At 37.1% G+C, this 17,504-nt stretch overlaps 1 protein-coding gene across 1 annotated transcript in view; it reads right to left on the reverse strand.

Moving 5' to 3' along the window:
* Positions 1 to 17,504, reverse strand: part of ERCC6 (ERCC excision repair 6, chromatin remodeling factor) — an 80,008-nt gene that overhangs the window by 37,925 nt on the left and 24,579 nt on the right. The window contains exons 6-8 of the mRNA XM_036916617.2: positions 12,978 to 13,106; positions 8,034 to 8,192; positions 702 to 837 (exon numbers count right to left, since the gene is read on the reverse strand). Of these exons, the coding sequence (XP_036772512.2) occupies positions 702 to 837; positions 8,034 to 8,192; positions 12,978 to 13,106 (424 nt within the window). The remainder of the gene's footprint in view (positions 1 to 701; positions 838 to 8,033; positions 8,193 to 12,977; positions 13,107 to 17,504) is intronic.

Genomic DNA, 17,504 nt, shown 5'->3' on the forward strand with positions numbered 1-17,504 from the left:
TTATTAATCTATTCAGCAAATGCTAATGGGGCACCTGGGATACAAAAATAACGAAGACATAGTCCCTACTCTACAAAGCTTACAGTCTAGATAGCAAGGCAGAGATGAGAATTTTAAAAAAAAAGCACAACATAACCTATCTATGCTATCCACAGGAGCATAGATAAACCTCCTTTTTGATAATGTGGTGAAAACTATGAGTAAGTGAGGAAATGCACTTTCAAAACACAGCGATTATCCTTACACAATGATCAAGGATTCAGAGAACAAAAAACAACAACTAAAAGCGACAGTACAAATTTTAAAATTCTCAAACTGGAAGGTTGTTCTTTTGTTCATTAAAACATAGTTAAGAGATGTTAACAAATGAATTTATCAGTTACATTATATTTTATACCCATTTTCCTAAAACTGCTCCACCACCCCTGACTGATAGTCTCACTCATGCTGTCAGCCTTGTGATGCCCTGTCTGTACCCAGCTGTGCTTCACTGGACAGCCAACCTGTCTCAACACCACTACAAACTATGCTCATAATTGTTTTGAAAAGCCACAGTTCTAAATCAAATCAGTAACAGTAAGTTTAAGTGCATGAAAGAAACACAGGAACCTACATATGAGAAATACTCAAAGAAAAAAGAAATAGGTAAAATGGAGGGCTTCAAAGCAAAACAAAAAGGTTCTAAAATACTGTAATGTTACCTTTCTGTGGTTATAGGAGCCGGTCTCATGTAGAATCGCTACTCTGAATGGAGGCCACCATGTATGAAATTCCTTCACCCACTGATGCATCACTGTTGTCGGACAGACAATTATAGCAGGACCCAACCCCTTGAACCTGCACCCAAAATGTCCAAGAAAAAAACACAACTGTGAATGACAGTGTATGGATCATCAACTGTCAAAAAACAGAAAAGAAACAAAAGCTTAAGAATTCAAAAAAGAAAATCCTAGCTATGAAAATTTGGTATTTTCTTTAAAGAAAAAGCTATTAAGGTTAAAACCAGGTAAGTGAAATCCTTATGATCCAATTCATCTGTTATTAATTTCATTATTAAGGGAACACATTAAAAAGATGTAATACATTAAAAGACAAAATCTATAGTAAAGTAAAACAAAGTTACATAACAAAAATACTGCTCTTTCCTCTTCTATTCCAGATTAGTGAAGGTATTATACAATGTATCTTAATCTAACTGAACATGAGTATCTTAAATTTGTTTGAAATTTTAGAGTCTACCAAGAATCTTCATCCACAGAATTTCAATCAATCTCATAGGACAGAAATGCTCCAGTATTCAGAAGCTCTGAGGCTGGCTCACTCAAGGCGACATGGTTACGGGGAGGTGGAGCACCTGACTCAGCACCTGCCCTTCCACTGCAGCAGGCTGCTCTGTTTCTTCATGGGATAAACAACAGGCAGGCAAGCATCACGGTGAACATTCCTACTTAAGAGGCCATGCCAAGAGAGTGCAGGCTGCACTGTTCTTGTGGAAAGCAGCTGAGCACCACATAGCAAGAACCATGACAAAGGAATTCATTGACCTGGAAATCCCAAATAAACATTTATGTATGGGGATACACACTGTAGCACTGTTTACACTGTGGAAAAAATGAGTGCTACCTGTCCATAAATAAGAGAAGTGTTGAATAAACCGTTCTATTTCTTTAATCCAGCACAGGTTAGTTTGTTAGGAGCCCTGTCTGGGCCTGAATCCCAGCTCTGCACACACTAACTGTGTGATCTTGGGCATATTATTTAACTCCCTCCGAAAGTCAGCTTCTCTTCTTAAAATGGGAATAATAGTACTGATCATATAGGGTTATATGAAAATTGAATCAGTTAATACCTGTAAAGTATTTAGAATAGTGCCACAGAGGAAATACTGTAAGGGTTTACATAAGCTGGAATACCATACAATCATTAAGGTTGTTTTGGAATATTTAAAAACCTAGAAAATGCCATTAATGTGCTTTAAAAAAAATTCTTTATGGAATCACCCCAATTAACTTACACATAGGCAGCCAGTAGACTGGTCATGGCCACTGTGTCAACACCCATTTATCTTCTCCTCTCCTTCCTTCCTGATGGAACCACAATATTGTGTTGGTATCCCTTCTTCCTTCCCTGACATGTACTTGACCATTGTCTTGCTATGACAAAGTAGGGAGAAGCAGGAATCCTGGTTCATCTATGGCCTGTCAGCACGGTACTCCTCTGGCAATGCTCACTAGTCCACTAAGGGGCCTGGGAAGACTGGCTCACTCAGTGTAAGAAAGGACTTACATTCTAGATCGGGGGATAGTTTTCTCTCTCGGTCTCTCCTTTCACATGTGAAAAAGGAAACAGCCCGATGGCTGCTCAGCAGTTGGTAACAATGCAAGGAGATCTAAGATCACACAAGAACTGGCCTTAGGAGAAAATGGAAGTTCCTGGGTCCCTGATGCCATCCCTGAGCTGCTGATCAGCTGTGTCTGCGCCTACCCTCTCTGTACTTTTCTAGGTGCATCAAACATATTATGAACATTTAACCCAATCTGAGACCAGGATTTATTTACCTGCAGTCAAAATATACTGATACCATCAAAATATATTGTGTACCATCCTGCCCTCCTCCCCTCCTGTTCCAATGAAACAGGGGTCCCTTTTCTTGCCTGCACCCAATCTCTTTACCTGTGCTTACAAGCCCACCACCCACATCAACCTCCCATTCCTGTAGCTGCTTCAGCTTCAGTCTGGCAAGGAGTCAGGTGCTGCTATCAGTGCACAAGATGAATGGTAAACAGAAGTTGAACTAACGATGGGAATCACCTCAACATTAGGCTCACACTCAGCTTGCACGACAGGAGGCAACTGGGAGTCAAGACTGACTGAGGACAGTGGAGATCCACATGGCCCACCTCTCACTCTGAGCAGAGTCAGCAGTACTTGTTAAACTGTCATTTTCCCCCTCCCTACCTTTTCTGCCAACGAGGATGTTGAGTATCTGAAGCTAGATGCACACTGCACACATCTCCCCAAGCTATCTTAATAATTCCAATAGTTTCAGTCATGCACTCTTCACTGATGCTGCCAAATCTAGGTCTCCAGCCCAGATCTCTTCCTGAACTCCAAAGTACCATATGCTTAAGTGTCTAACTGCTGGCTGACATCTCCACTGAGACATACCCACAGAACCACACATTACCTTCCCCCAACCTTGCCTTCCTCCCACATTTCCTAATCTAATGATAAGAACTGTCACCCATTCTGCAGGCAACCAAATTGGAAATCCAGGCCACATCCTTGGTCTGCCCCTTTTGCTCTCCACTGTGTCCAACTAAATCAAGTTCATGTTACATCCACCTCCTAAATCCCTCTCAAAATCATCCTCTCTCTCCATCTTCACTGTTTTAACTCCAGTTCTGGCCAGTCACCTCTAACCTGGGTTACCACACTTTCTAGCATGATCATTTCAAAAACGCCAAGTCTGAATGTCTCATCCATTTGCTTAGTAGCCTTTTAATGTTTGCACCCTACTCCTGGGACAGTCTGGACACTTCACCTGGCCTATGAGACCACAAGGATCTGACCTCTGCCCACTTCTTCAGTCTCTCTCGCTGCCCCCACCCCAACACTTGCCCCTATGGCTCAGCACCCCACTGGCCAGCGCTGCATCTAGTCCCTGCCCTTTTCCCTCCAGATGGGTTAAGGACCCTTCCTCAGTGCACCCACACTAGTTAGACCCCCATACTAACCCTATCGAAACACGTACAACCCTTATTGTAACTGTGTGTTAGATCCTTCCTAAGCAATTTGAGGACAGGGAGCCACTTGTTCAAATTATCTCAATGCCCAGACTGTAGGAGGTAATGAATATGGCTTTATTAAGTGAAACATTTTTTAAAGATTGGAAGGAAATACAGTTGATCCTTAAACAATGCTGGAGGGATTAGGGGTACCAATCCCCTCTTGCAGTTGAAAATATGCTTGTAACTTTTGATTCCCCCAAAACTTCACTAATAGCCTAACTACTGAACAGAAGCCTTACCAATAATATAAACAGTTGATTAACATATATTTTGTATGTTATATTCTGTATATGGTATTCTTACAATAAAGTAAGCTAGAGAAAATAAAGTTTTTTCAAATCATTGAAAATCTCCAAAAAAATTTCCAATACACTTATTGTAAAAAAATCCACATATAAGTGGGCCTGTGAAGTTCAAAATCAAGTTATTCAAGGATGAACTGTATTGATACATTAAAAGAGATTATTTCTGAATTGGGGGATCATGAATGGTTTTTATTTTCTTGCTACAGCTCAATAAATGATGCCTGAACTTAAAAAAAAAGTTTCACATAATGCTTGAAATATTCAAAATAATACTCTGCACAACTGAAAAATACCTTGTCATTGTAATATAAATATCACCACTAACTTATGTGAGGTTTATCCTTGTACTCCAACGTAGCAAAATGCCTCCACCCACTTCTACATCCTCTCAACCTCCAGGCAGAGGTTGCCCTTCCCCTTCTGCTCCATAGAAAGGGCTCACACTACAGAAGCCTGAGGCTGCAATAGACTCTGACACGCCCTGCAGAATGCCCAAGCCACGCTCTGCTCCTCACCAACAGCAGGTCCATGCAGGTGCCCCCTCAAGATCCCAGGAGAGAGCATGATGCTGCCCTGGCCCCCTCCATGACAATATTCCTTTCTAAAGGATTAAATGCACCAGCTTCTTTATATCCTCCAAGGGAAACAAAAGAGTCATCATTAATATGCACTTAGCAGGAATTAGAAAATATCCAATCAAGACCTGTCTAAAATATTTAAAAAAAACAAACTCACTTTCAAATAAGGATAAATGCATACATACATATATATATATGCTTTTTTAGGTTATACACTATTTTTCTCTTTTTTTATAACATGCTTTCCACCAACTGCTACACTGATGACCCACACTTTGTCATTTAAGGTCCGTATTTTATTCTGGCTCACCATCTATCTGGCATTATTACACCCTTTAATTTCTGCCATTCTCATTCTATTAGAAGTCTATGGAGGTTTTCAAACTGAGTGGAAATCTAGGAGCAGACCTAGATTGTTCCTGAACAAGGGGGAATCAAATCCATTAAAGTTACATCAATGAACCACCCTTCTTCAACCCTCAATACCAGTGAGATGAACATAAGAAATGGCTAAATGTACTAGAGTGATTAGCATCAATTACCAAACCAGCTACAATTCCTTTCATCTTTGATTATTATTGATTACCTAATGAGTTTAGGATAAGCCAGTATCTCCATGGTCAAACATTTCAACCTGCAGAATGGAAATCTACTCATATACTTAGAATTTACCAGGAATCACAAAGTAAAATATATTTACTTTTAAAAGGTGATTAGCTTTTTCAGGCCATTTATTGTTATCTAGGAATATACTAAATGACATCCAAGACTTTAAAGTATTAACTGAAGTTTGAAAAGCAAATAATTTATTTCCTCTCCATCATAAAAATTCAAGGGGCCATCATAATATGAATGGCAAAGTGAAAAGAAGGTGGTGTATACATTCTGAATTGTGAACACAACCACCACAGATTTTTATTAACCACATGTAATATGCTTCTTCCTCTTTTTAAAACACACACACATACAAAGCACATTAAAAAAACAAAACCAAAAAAGCTTCTTTTACTATAAAGCTTCTTGGCACCCCAGAGACTTCCACTGTTTCAGCGATCATGGAACTTAAAATTACAACACCAAGACCAGCTCAAGTTGGGCCCCAAAAGTCTACAGCTTGGAAGAGTTCAGAGGAACCGCACATGGCCAATGAAGAATGCCAGCTCATGCACTTAACTGACAATTCATTTGGCTATTTTTTTTAGGACATAAACATGGAGGAGAGTTCCAGGATCATCTAGTTTCAGAGGAGGACATGTTATAAATCTGTGAGGAAATGTTACACAATTTGCTCTGGCCCATGGAAGTGGAAGCGACAGAGCTCCTCAGTACACCTCTGTTCATAAAGAGCCCAGTTGTTTGACTGATATATAACAGCATTCTGGGAAACCACTTCTACCAATACTATTTTAATAGAAATGATCTGGGCTATAGTCCAATATGCCACACTATTTCATTATGGAAAAGAGGATCTGAGCATTGATAGTTAATTGATTACAGCTGCTATTCATTATTAGTCCTGACTTCACTCCTAGTAGGACTGTCACCACTCTAGAGAGCATGTTTTAATTTTTAGATCAAAACTACACTGCAGGGATGACTTTATACATTTCCTAGGCCCAGAGTATTAGACTCTACACAAGTTTAATGATAACAGGAAGGGAAGGGAAGGAAAGAGATGTGAAATAAGAAAATCACAGAAATCATTTAAGGAAGGAAAGATAGTCCTTGAAACCATCTGGGGTAGCTTGGGGCACTCTAGTTATCCAAAAAACAAAAACAAACCACAACGAAAAAAAAAAACAAAAGAGTTGCAGAGCCAAGTCAACCAAAGAGTTTATTTAGAACAGAGAAAACATTTTTAAAATGCTAAACTGAGGACACTAATAGATAAGAAAACACAAAATGCTCGTTTTCAACGTTGACATTTCCCTTGTACTGGAATCTTTTCATGTGTTTCCATGCAAAAATAACAGAACTCTAATATTTGAAAAAAAACATCTGCTTCAATACAATTTGTTTGTAATAACAACAAAACACTGAGTATTTAAAAATCTCCAAATGTTTTTCTGCTTCCTACGTCTATATAAATATTTCTAAAATATCTTAAAACTTCAAACACTCCTCATGAGAAGTACTGATCTGCTAAATTAATGAAAGTAAGGAATAAAAACCAAGTAATAAATGTTGAGGATAAAAAAATAAAACAAACAAAAACAAAAAAACAGTTCTTTACTCAATAGTTTATGGTTTGTATTTGTTTCTCTATTAAGCATTTCTCTGCTGATGAACCAGAGTGTAGGACAGTAACTTTCTGCAGTAGCTGACTTCCAGCACACCGATACTATTTGAACTATGTCTCCAAATGCTATCTAGTGAGGGCCTGAGTTTCTACAACATAGCCATCTGGTAAATATCTTGCTGTTACTCATTAGATAAGCCTATTGAAATCCAAGGAGTTCTTGGATTATCTGGGTTCAGGATTAAATATCCTAAACAATTTACCTAGCGATATTTTTACCAATGCTGATTTATATAAAGCCAATTTATAGCTTAAATATGGAAATGTTCACTGTATTTCATGATTAAATATTCCAGTCCTACACTACTGAACTCACACAGTTTAAGTGCTTATTCTTTTAGAATATGAAGCTTTAATGGTTTAACTTCCTAAAGAGAATAAGGATTACAATCTAAACATAGCTTTCTATCAGTTTAGACAGTCACTTAGGCTTTGACTTCAGAATTTACATACAGTTCTTAAAGACTGGTAGAGGGGGTAGAAAGCATAGTGAACAAACAAGTAACTCCATTTAAAAAAATGCACTATCTATAAATGCTATCATGTATACTGATTATAAAAGAAATTTGGGAGAATAGCTTCGCCAAAGCTCCAACTTTCCCCATGAATACATTCTGTACTTACTGTAATACTCACGTGGTCTCCTGCCAGAACAAATATTTTAATGTAAAATTTAATAAATGGAACTAAAGGTATTATGTCCAATTTAAAATTCCATATTGTGTAAACTATTGATATTAACATAATTGAGTTTGTAAACAATCCATTTGCAGATGCTAACCTTAGACACTGTATTGACCCAAAATATCTAGTGGGGCTCATCTGCAAAATGAAGCATCAATGCCTGGAATTCATTAAAAGTGTTACATGTTTAATTTCTCCTGCCCTACAGCTCCATTGTCTCGTAAAAATTTTCCTTTGATGTCCCCCACTAAAAGAATTAAAGGAATATTGTAATTGAAATGTCATCAATAATTCACAAGACCCTCCTCCACAGCAATACATCTGATGAAATATTAATTGAGCTCCACAGACTGACAGTCTGCAGAGGAGCACTTGCCTGTAATTTGAACCACGAGTCCTGATCTTGCTGTAGCTCAGACCTGCCAAGAAGGCAATTATCTGGATGGTCTTGCCCAATCCCATTTCATCTCCCAGAATTCCTCCTGCCTGCTGGCAGTGCAATTCCCACAGCCACCTAACACCTGTCTGCTGGTACCTACAACAGACACCAACAAGAAAAAGAAAATGGCAAATGGTGGATAATACAGATCATAACAGAAAGTACTCATGAATTAATCATTTGGCTAGGTCTTCTAGTACCAAGCAGAGAAACATGCCGGATGTGTGTTTTACATTGTTTTACATGAGTATTATATTTATAAGGTCATACATTTTTGATTATCTAGGCATAAAATCACAAATTTTTCTTTATAGAACATTAACACATTTCTAATTAGACTGATAGATGGGGTGATTAGCAACTATTTCATTTCCTTTTCAGGATCAGAAATAGCTTGGTAAATAAGCATAAATTTATTATCTTTTATTCAATATCTCTCTGGAAAAAAATACCAAATTTTTTAGTTAAAGTTGCAATAATTTTTCTATGAAAGAGGCATTAGTATTTACTTTTTCCATATGAACAGTATCAAAAGGCAGGACAAAGAACACCATAATTTATAGCATACACTGTTGAAAAGTCACTTGAAAATCATACTGTCTTTTTATAGGAAAAATTAAATTAAATTTTAAGGCATAAACAGGTCTGAATAATAGGGCTGCTCACAAAATTAGTATGTAACAGATGATTCTGTCATATTACTAGCAGCTGCAAAAAAGAACCATTTAAATACTCAACAATACAAAAGATCTTTTTAATATTTTAAAGCAGAACTTGATTCAGAGACTTTACCATAGATACAAAAAGATCAGAGCTATTAAAATTTTAAATAAAGGAGTACGGTCAAAAAGACATATATTTCCCTCTAAAAAAAAGTTGGTATTTTCCTTTCTTCATCAGTGACACATTTAATCTATAATCTAAAAATGGAGTTAAGAAACGGAATAATGCAAAAAGCATTTTTGAGAGTAAAAGAAAGATTTAACATCATGAAACGATTTGAAGATTATATGCCAAATAAAAAAGTATCTAAAGCAAACAATACTTATGTTAAAAGACAATGAAATCTAAAGGACTGTTTTCCCAAGAAAATACCAAGGCTAATGCATTTCCCACTTTAAAAGGCGGTTTTACAGTTGTTTTACTGCCCCAATGGTTACTCTTTGGTACATGGTATGTCTACTACAGTCTCATTGTGGACTTCAGTCCTTGTGGAACTAGTTCTAATTTCCTTTCAGTAAATATGTCATAACTTTCCCCCAGTATTTTGCAAATCAATTCCAAAAGTCTGGCTCTAGCTGTTGCCATTATTATCTGTCATAATAAGGAAACCTTTGCATGAGAATTGTGCTGCTTATTAAGTTTGCTAATTATAATATGTACACTGAATATGCACCCTGGAGAAGATTAAAAAAAGTGAAAAACAATGAAGTCTAGTATGGACAGAAGATCATTTTCTTGGAAGAAAGATAAGTTCTACTAACATGTGGTACCTAACAAGATAATAATCGCTACCAACTACTTAAGGGACCTCCTGCTGAGGAGGCAGCTGCACAGGTGATTTGGATATAGCCTCACAACCACCCTGCACGAAGATTATCAGCCCATTTTATAGTTAGGAAACTAAGGCACAGAGAGGTTAAGTAACTTGCCTAAGGTCACACACGTCTAGCAAAAAATGAGCAAGCCAGAATTAAAAGCTGGAACCTTTGATTCCAAAGTGATTCCACTCTGGAGATAATCCTGACCAGCGGTTCTCAAAGGGGGGTTATTTTGCTCCCTATGGGACATTTGGCAATACCTAGAGACATTTTTGTTTGTTACAACTGGAAAAGTGCAATTGTTAACCTAGTGGGTAGAGGCCAGAGATGCTGTTCAACAGAATAGTCCCTACAACAAATTATTATTCAGCCCAGTTGTGCTAACAAATGAGAAACTCTGACCTAGAAAAAAGGCTGGTTGTGAAGTAGCTACACCGGATTCATCTCAGCTGTGGATAAAGATGTTGTCCAAAAAGCTCTTCAAAAAACGGACATACAGTCAGAACCACTAATCTCATCCATACGCCTCCTTTATAGGAGTACAGAACTAAGAGACCAGTTCCTCCAGGCAGAGCAGGGACCAAAATCTCCCCATGATCATTTCAGTGTGTGACCACTACACCAAATTGCTCCCACCCAACATGGGTCCAACACCTCTCTGTTTGAGGCCAATCAGATTAAAATGGAAAGAACCTGGAGAGTAGCCATTGAGAAACCATGAAATAAAAGGAATAAAAAATGGTGACCAGTATAGTATCCCAGAGGGAGTTTGGGAAGGAGCTGGGACATCTGGATTCTAAGTGATGAGGAGAAGCACTAACAGTGTGCTGGGTGTTTCCTTGTCAACAAATGTCATTTCCAAGGGCATTCAAGTAGCATATGATTGTATATTTATTACATGATGATTAACACTGAAGAAATGACTTACGGAAAAATATCTACTAGGCAACACTGTAAGTCACATCACTACATGGAAACCCCCAGCAAATGGAGACATTGTACAAAGATGGCAGAGTACCAACATGCTGGTTCTATGTCCTGCTGGATGACGAGTTAGGGGGCCTGGGTTCTGGTTTTAGTAGTGCCACTGACTGACTTTGACTTTGTTTTTGTTGCTGTTATTTCCTAATAATAAACACTGTAAAACAATTATATTCTTTAAATGAAAGCAGATTATAAAATCCAGTTTTCAGAACCTTTGAGAAATTATTCTTTAGTGGAAGTTAAAAAGATTTTTACAAACTACTGTACAATAGTAAAGAAATCACCATACTCTGCTTCCCTCATGAGATTGAAGCATCACAAAATAACCACAGATAATTAGTATATCTTGGCAATGTCACAGTAACCCAAGATTACATTTGCTAATGTGGCTAAAGTAAGGTCAAAAGATTGAAGCTGTCATTTGACTGCTAAATTATACAGATGAATGCATTTGCTGGGCAAACTTTCAAAACAGAATTTTAAAAGTTAAACATTATCTTGCAGAAAAAGCACTTAAATGGATAATTGTACCTTCTGACTCCCCTGTGTACAACTCTACCCTGCTAATTTAATTCCATAGAGTGCGGGAAATACAATAAAAATATATCTACAGCTTAAAATTAAATTGGCCTGGCTAAAACTTAATCGTAAAAGAAAAATGGAAACTCTATCAATCCTATTAAGTTTTTTTCATACAGCAGAAGACAAGGAACAGAAGTTTTTTTTAACATTCATGAAATATTAAAAATCCTGTGTGTAACAAATGAAAACAACAAAATACTTTCCAGGAATGTGCATTTAAGACTAATTAAAACAAACATGCATTTACATTAACTATTATAGGGTTAACAGTCAATACACTGAATCCTATATATTCTTTGTAAGCAAAGTTTGGTTCTATTAGCTGTGAAATTTCTTTGCTAGAAAAATCTCACTTTCATACAAAAAGGTATATTCAATTTGACCCTTGAGGGTACCTGTCAAATCACTTACTACACATGTAGAAGTATCATTCTTTGTTAAATCAATTTAATCTATAATTTGGGTATTACTTTTGCTAGAACAACACTGATTCTATTTGGCCTGTTCCTTGATAAGCATTCACTTTACGGAAGATGAAAATAGTTGCCAATAAATGTTGTCTTTACTTATCTTTCCATAGTTAATTTTCATTTGGGAGAAGCAATAAATAAAGTAGCCACCTCTCCAGGCTATGATTTGTCTGCAAAAATTACTGGAGAGATTCATATCTGAACTCCTACATAATTTTTCTGTACAGTTATAGCAACCCAACCAAGACACTTCACACCTTTAGGATTCAGCTTTCCTATATATTTAGTGGGATAAAATAACTACGCTCCCCCTTTTACCCACCCTCACATAGAAAAAAATTTAAACTATAATACATAAGCAATTTGAGAGGAAATATAAAAGCATACTACTTTTAAATAGAGAACTCGCACAAGTTTAGGGCATCACTGACAGCTGAATCTATGAATGAGATTAAACATAATCTTCTCAAAGAAAGAAGTCTGCATCCTGCACCCAACTATCTAGTAAGGATACGAGACAGAAAAGGGCTCATTAATGGTTTAACTTCCTATATGCATCAAATAAGCCTTCCTAAAGTATCTTGTTAAGTAAATCCCAGGAGTGTTGAGACTCAAAATGGACCTCAGTATTTGCATTCAGCACAGTAGACCTGCTCAGGCCATGTAAGCTACAGGATTGCCATCTATCACACGGCATCCACGTATCTTTAACACTTGGCCACATAACATGTGAAACACAGTTTCAAATGGCAACATAATCCTGAAGGTGTTTTTGCCTGTATCTTCTCTTTTGACATTAGAACATACATAAAATATTTAGATACACATTTGGTCATCTCCAAAGCATTATACCCTTAGGTACAATATAAGACACTCAGAAAATAATCTCAATTTCTTATTTCAACATAGAAGTAAAACACCTCCCCAATACTGATTTTAATATACAACTCTTCTTAATTAATCTGATTTAAGAAATTAGAGGTTTGGTCCCTCAAAATTACTAAGAACAAAAAAATAACTTGATATAGATGACTTTTAAATGTGTTGCTTTTAGTCTGCTGAGACAGGTCCATATAGATTCATCAGTTTACAAACATACCCAATACACACTTTCGTCAATTTATTATCATCTAATTTTAATGAACAGCATATGGCTAAAGTTTCATTTGACAGTATCTGTATTTGCAATAAATTGCTGTGAGTATCTCAAGGGCCCACAGGTAACTACTATGTAATTCCTAAAATATTAATTTGTACACAATAGATGGATGACAGATATAAAGGAAAGGACACATGGCACATACTTAAAAAGCTTTTTGAATAGAAAACCTGGCATTCTAAAATCTTCATCAAATTCAGCATCACTTTCCTCAGAATCATCTTCAAGCTTCACACACTTCTCTTTGTCTTCCAGTCTCAGTTTATTCCATCTCCTACCATGAAAATAAAAATTGTTTCCATTATTTTGGTTACAAGACAGATTAAAGTATAGTTCTAAATAATGCACAGGAAAAAACAGGCAAATTAGGATGGTCTTTTAGCTTTCTGCTGCCATCATTACCCAAACCACTGATATTCAAAGAAGGAAAACAATTCTTTATTCCTTCTTACTCAATTCTTATTTGAATTATTATAGTTTCTCTAAAAATATTTTTGTAAGGTCCCATTTCATTATCAAAACTACTTGCTCTTCTTCTGGTATACCTTATGGGAAAATTTCTCTGCTAGTTCCTACGATATATGTACTTAATTCTAGAAAAGATTCAGTGAGATTTCAATATAACTAAATATTTCCAAAACAACAATATAACAAAAAATATTTTATTTAAAATTACTATTACTGTGTTAAAGATATGATTGTCATGTCATAAACCAGCACAGTGTCTTAAACATAGAGCAAATTTTTGGTCAAAATTACTATATATCAGATTCATATACTGATTACTTATTGGAAGGAGGCATCAATAATATCAAAGTACTGATAATTATACTATTTAGAAAAAATGTGTTCACTAATTAAAACCTGTTATAAATTTAGTAATATGATGCTCTTCAGATACAAAATAAGAGGAACATTTATATTTCAGAAGGTGTTGCCATGTAAGTATAACAGAAAAAAATAGCTTAAAAAGTTGAAAGTCTTAGCAATACACCAAGGATGCTGGGAGGCTGCAGTCATGTAAGCAGACTATTTTTGCATCCCTGTAACTCTAGTGGACCCTAGTGTCATGAGTTTAAAAAAAAAGTTAATAGCCTCACATTCTATTCACTTTCCAAATAAAAGGATGACTTTTCTCAGTATATATGCAACCAACACATTGAATTTCATAAAATGGTGGAAACAGAATAAAGCAATAATACAGATAAATGCTTTCAAAGCAAAAAACTCACAGAAAGGGAATGAGAATAGCAACATATACAAGACATTTATCTGCTACTGACTCTGCAGGAATAAAGAGAATGTGTGAGGGCAGGTAAAGGAGAAAATGGAATGATAATATTGCAGACACTGCTCAGCTAGAGGAATGGTATGGTTTCTAGTACCAATTACCAAGCCAATAGCAGAGGCCAAACACAACAGTGACAGGCAACCCCATCCTGTAGCTGCTGTACGACCTTAAAGCACATGCTGATAAACTCTTGGCCTTCCTGAAAATTCCAACTCTTCAAAGTAACAGAAAGAAGACCTAGCTGGGGTTTAACTGTGATCAATAATGAAGAGCTAGTTGGCGATCTGAAACTGCTTCTCATGGTACTAATAGAACCTATAAATAGGCATTGTTGGTTAATTTACAGAGAAAAAGAGCAAATGGAAGAGGCAGTATACAGCCAAGTCTAAGGAAACAGCTATAAGGTTTAAATGTAACAGTCTTTTTATATAGAAAATTTAATGACCTTTTTGTGCTTAACTTCTAAAAGCAATCTCTTCCTCTCCTTTATTTTTACTTTCCTTCCTTAAAAATTACCTCCATGCAATTGATGAAATGAAATACCTCTAAGTGGCTATAATAGTCTTTGCTATTCTTCTGAGTTTCATATTGCCTACAAATCTAGCTAAGTGCAATGGTATACAGCAGTAGTTCTCAACGTGAGGCAATTTAGCCATTTGTCCCCCTGTGCCTGCCACTGGGGTAATTTGACAATGTCTAGTGGCATATTTGGTTGTTACAAGTGCTGAGTAGAATGGAGACATACCGTTAGCATGCAGCAGGCCACCGGGGATGCTGCTAAACATCTACAATGTACAAGACAGTCCTCCATAATAGACTGTTACCTGGTCTCAAACGCCAATAGTGCCAAGGCTGAGAAACCCTGGTATACTGTACTCCTTACTATTAGAACTTTGAAGCCAAAGTGATATATATACATTTTCCTGATGTATGTATCTGATTCTTCCTATTGACTCGCTGAAATTTAGCAAGTAAGCGATTTCAGATTAATGAGATATTCCTCAGCATCCAAATTCTTCCTCTCAGAACTCAGAACCAAGTATATGCATAACAGAGGTACCTGTATTTTGCAAATATGTGGATAATACAAAATTCAAAAGAATCGCAAAAAACTATCAGTCACTTAAATTTACTCCATTTGCAATTACTCAAAGATAATTCCACAGAAAGAAAAACACCAGAAGATACTGGTTTTATAAGTTTGGTACAAGGTCACTAAATATTTTACATACAAGGGTATCACATAAACTTCATTGATGGATGACAGTTTTTTCCTTAGACTTGCCCAGTAAATCTCTGTGGCTGTTAAATTTCCCCCCGCATCACTCTCCATCAACAAGGCTTTGGCTTCCTCCTCCTCCTTCCCTCCTAAAAATACACAGGCATCATGACACCACAGAACACACAGCACCTAGGAAACCACATGAGCCACTACAGAAGTGATTGCATTCCAGTGCCTTCTGCTTCATAAAGAAAGATGAGAAGAGCTGAACATTTATTCAGTTTTGTTAAAGGATGACTAAAAGGTGGTGGGGAAAAATCATTATTGCCTACAAGTATTTGCATCACTGTGAAGACAAACTGCCACAGTAGAATCATATACACATATTAAAGATAGAAAATACTGGGGTTCTAAAACCACATGCAGGTATGACTCAGGCAAATAGAGTTTTCTTTTATATAAAGCAGTCATTCTTCACATGGCTTGTAGTCAAAATAGACCTGACCATCTAACCAATGCCCACTGAGGCAGTGCCCCATCGAGGCTGGCTAAAAAGAAGTATGATGGCATGCTAGGAGGTGGAGGAGAGCCAAGTTCACCTCAGTTCTATGAGAAACAGATGTATTTCCCATCCTAGATTCCACCAAGGGTTTTAAAGTTGCTCTCTTCAATGGGTTTACCTGCTTCTCCTACAGCTTGGTAGGCTGAGCAATCTGTCCGGCCAGCAGGCATAAAGGGGTATTCACTGGAATCAACCAGCTGGGTTTGACGTATGCAATAAACACAGGCCAAAGCACAAAAGTCTGGACTCAAACTAGAATCAAATCCTGCCATTTAAAATCTCTTTAACCCCCAGCAAATAACTTAAACATCTTCAGCATCTAAGTTCCTCAACTGTGAGACAGGGAGGACACCACCATCTACATCTCTGGATTAGGTGAGTTATCACATGTAAAGCGCTCAGCATGAACCTCAAATGTAAGTAATTAATGAATCGATACACTGTTACATGAAATCACATCTTCTTATTGAAATCCTCATACAACCCTGAGGTAGGTACTATTACTATGCACACTCACAGAGGAGGAAGTGCAGGCCAATACAATCTGCATGTGATAATGCAACACACCACAAACATTTCACACAACTACCTAAACATGTATATTAGAACAAAAACTATGACAGTTTATCAAATGAATGCTCAGTAAATTATTACGGATAGAATGATCACCATGAGTAAAGACATCTAGCCATCAGAAGACACTTGCTGGAATATCTCAATTTAAAAATTCTGTAAGCAGTTAATTGTCATGAAGTATAGTTGCCTTTTATGACAGTAACAACAACAAAACAGATTCAAAATGATTTAAAACTGGTTGGGGAAGGACCAAAATTAAGATCTGGGCTCAAGTGATCCAAAATCTTAAAAATTAAAAATGGTCCCAAAATGTCTAAATTCTGTTATTTCAACAAATAAGCTACGTAACTGATTTTAAAGGTGGCAGGGGGCAGTAAATAGTCCAATATTTACTTTTTTGGAAAAGAGATAACTTTCTCATGTTTTCTATCCTCTTGTTTAAAAAAATCCACACATGTAATAGTCACAGCTGCAGCCACATAAAACCAACTGGGCATGGTGTTCACTGGCAGTGTTTCTAACTCTTCACACGACTGCCATCATCAGCTCGCTGTTGACTCCACTGGCAGCCACTGAGAAGAGAACCCAGTAATAAACATAAACTTACAATTCCAATCAGATGCAGGCAGAGAAAACGCTCCCTGGCTTCACTCATGCAGGAGTGAGAACCTGGCCCAGGCTGTGGAGCCTGAGGCTGATACTGCAATAATGATCTGTCAGAAGCAACTCGGACCAAGGGCCAGGCTGCTAGCAACACTGCACAGCCTAACCAGTTGAACTGCACAAGGAATAATACTTCCTCCAGTTGCAACCTACTGGGATACCTTGTCAATGGTTTCCTAAGAATACACCTGAGAGCTAGCTGCCACCATTTACTTTATTTTTGAAGGAGAATTTCCAGCATGCCCAGGAAGTTCAAAATACCTAAGTAGAAAAACACAGCTTGCTGCCACTATGCTATACCTGTGGCTTCCTCATATTTGTACATCTAATTTGTGTGCCATCACCCAACGCACACATC

Source organism: Manis pentadactyla, chromosome 8 (assembly GCF_030020395.1).
Source record: "Manis pentadactyla isolate mManPen7 chromosome 8, mManPen7.hap1, whole genome shotgun sequence".
Taxonomy (NCBI): domain Eukaryota; kingdom Metazoa; phylum Chordata; class Mammalia; order Pholidota; family Manidae; genus Manis; species Manis pentadactyla.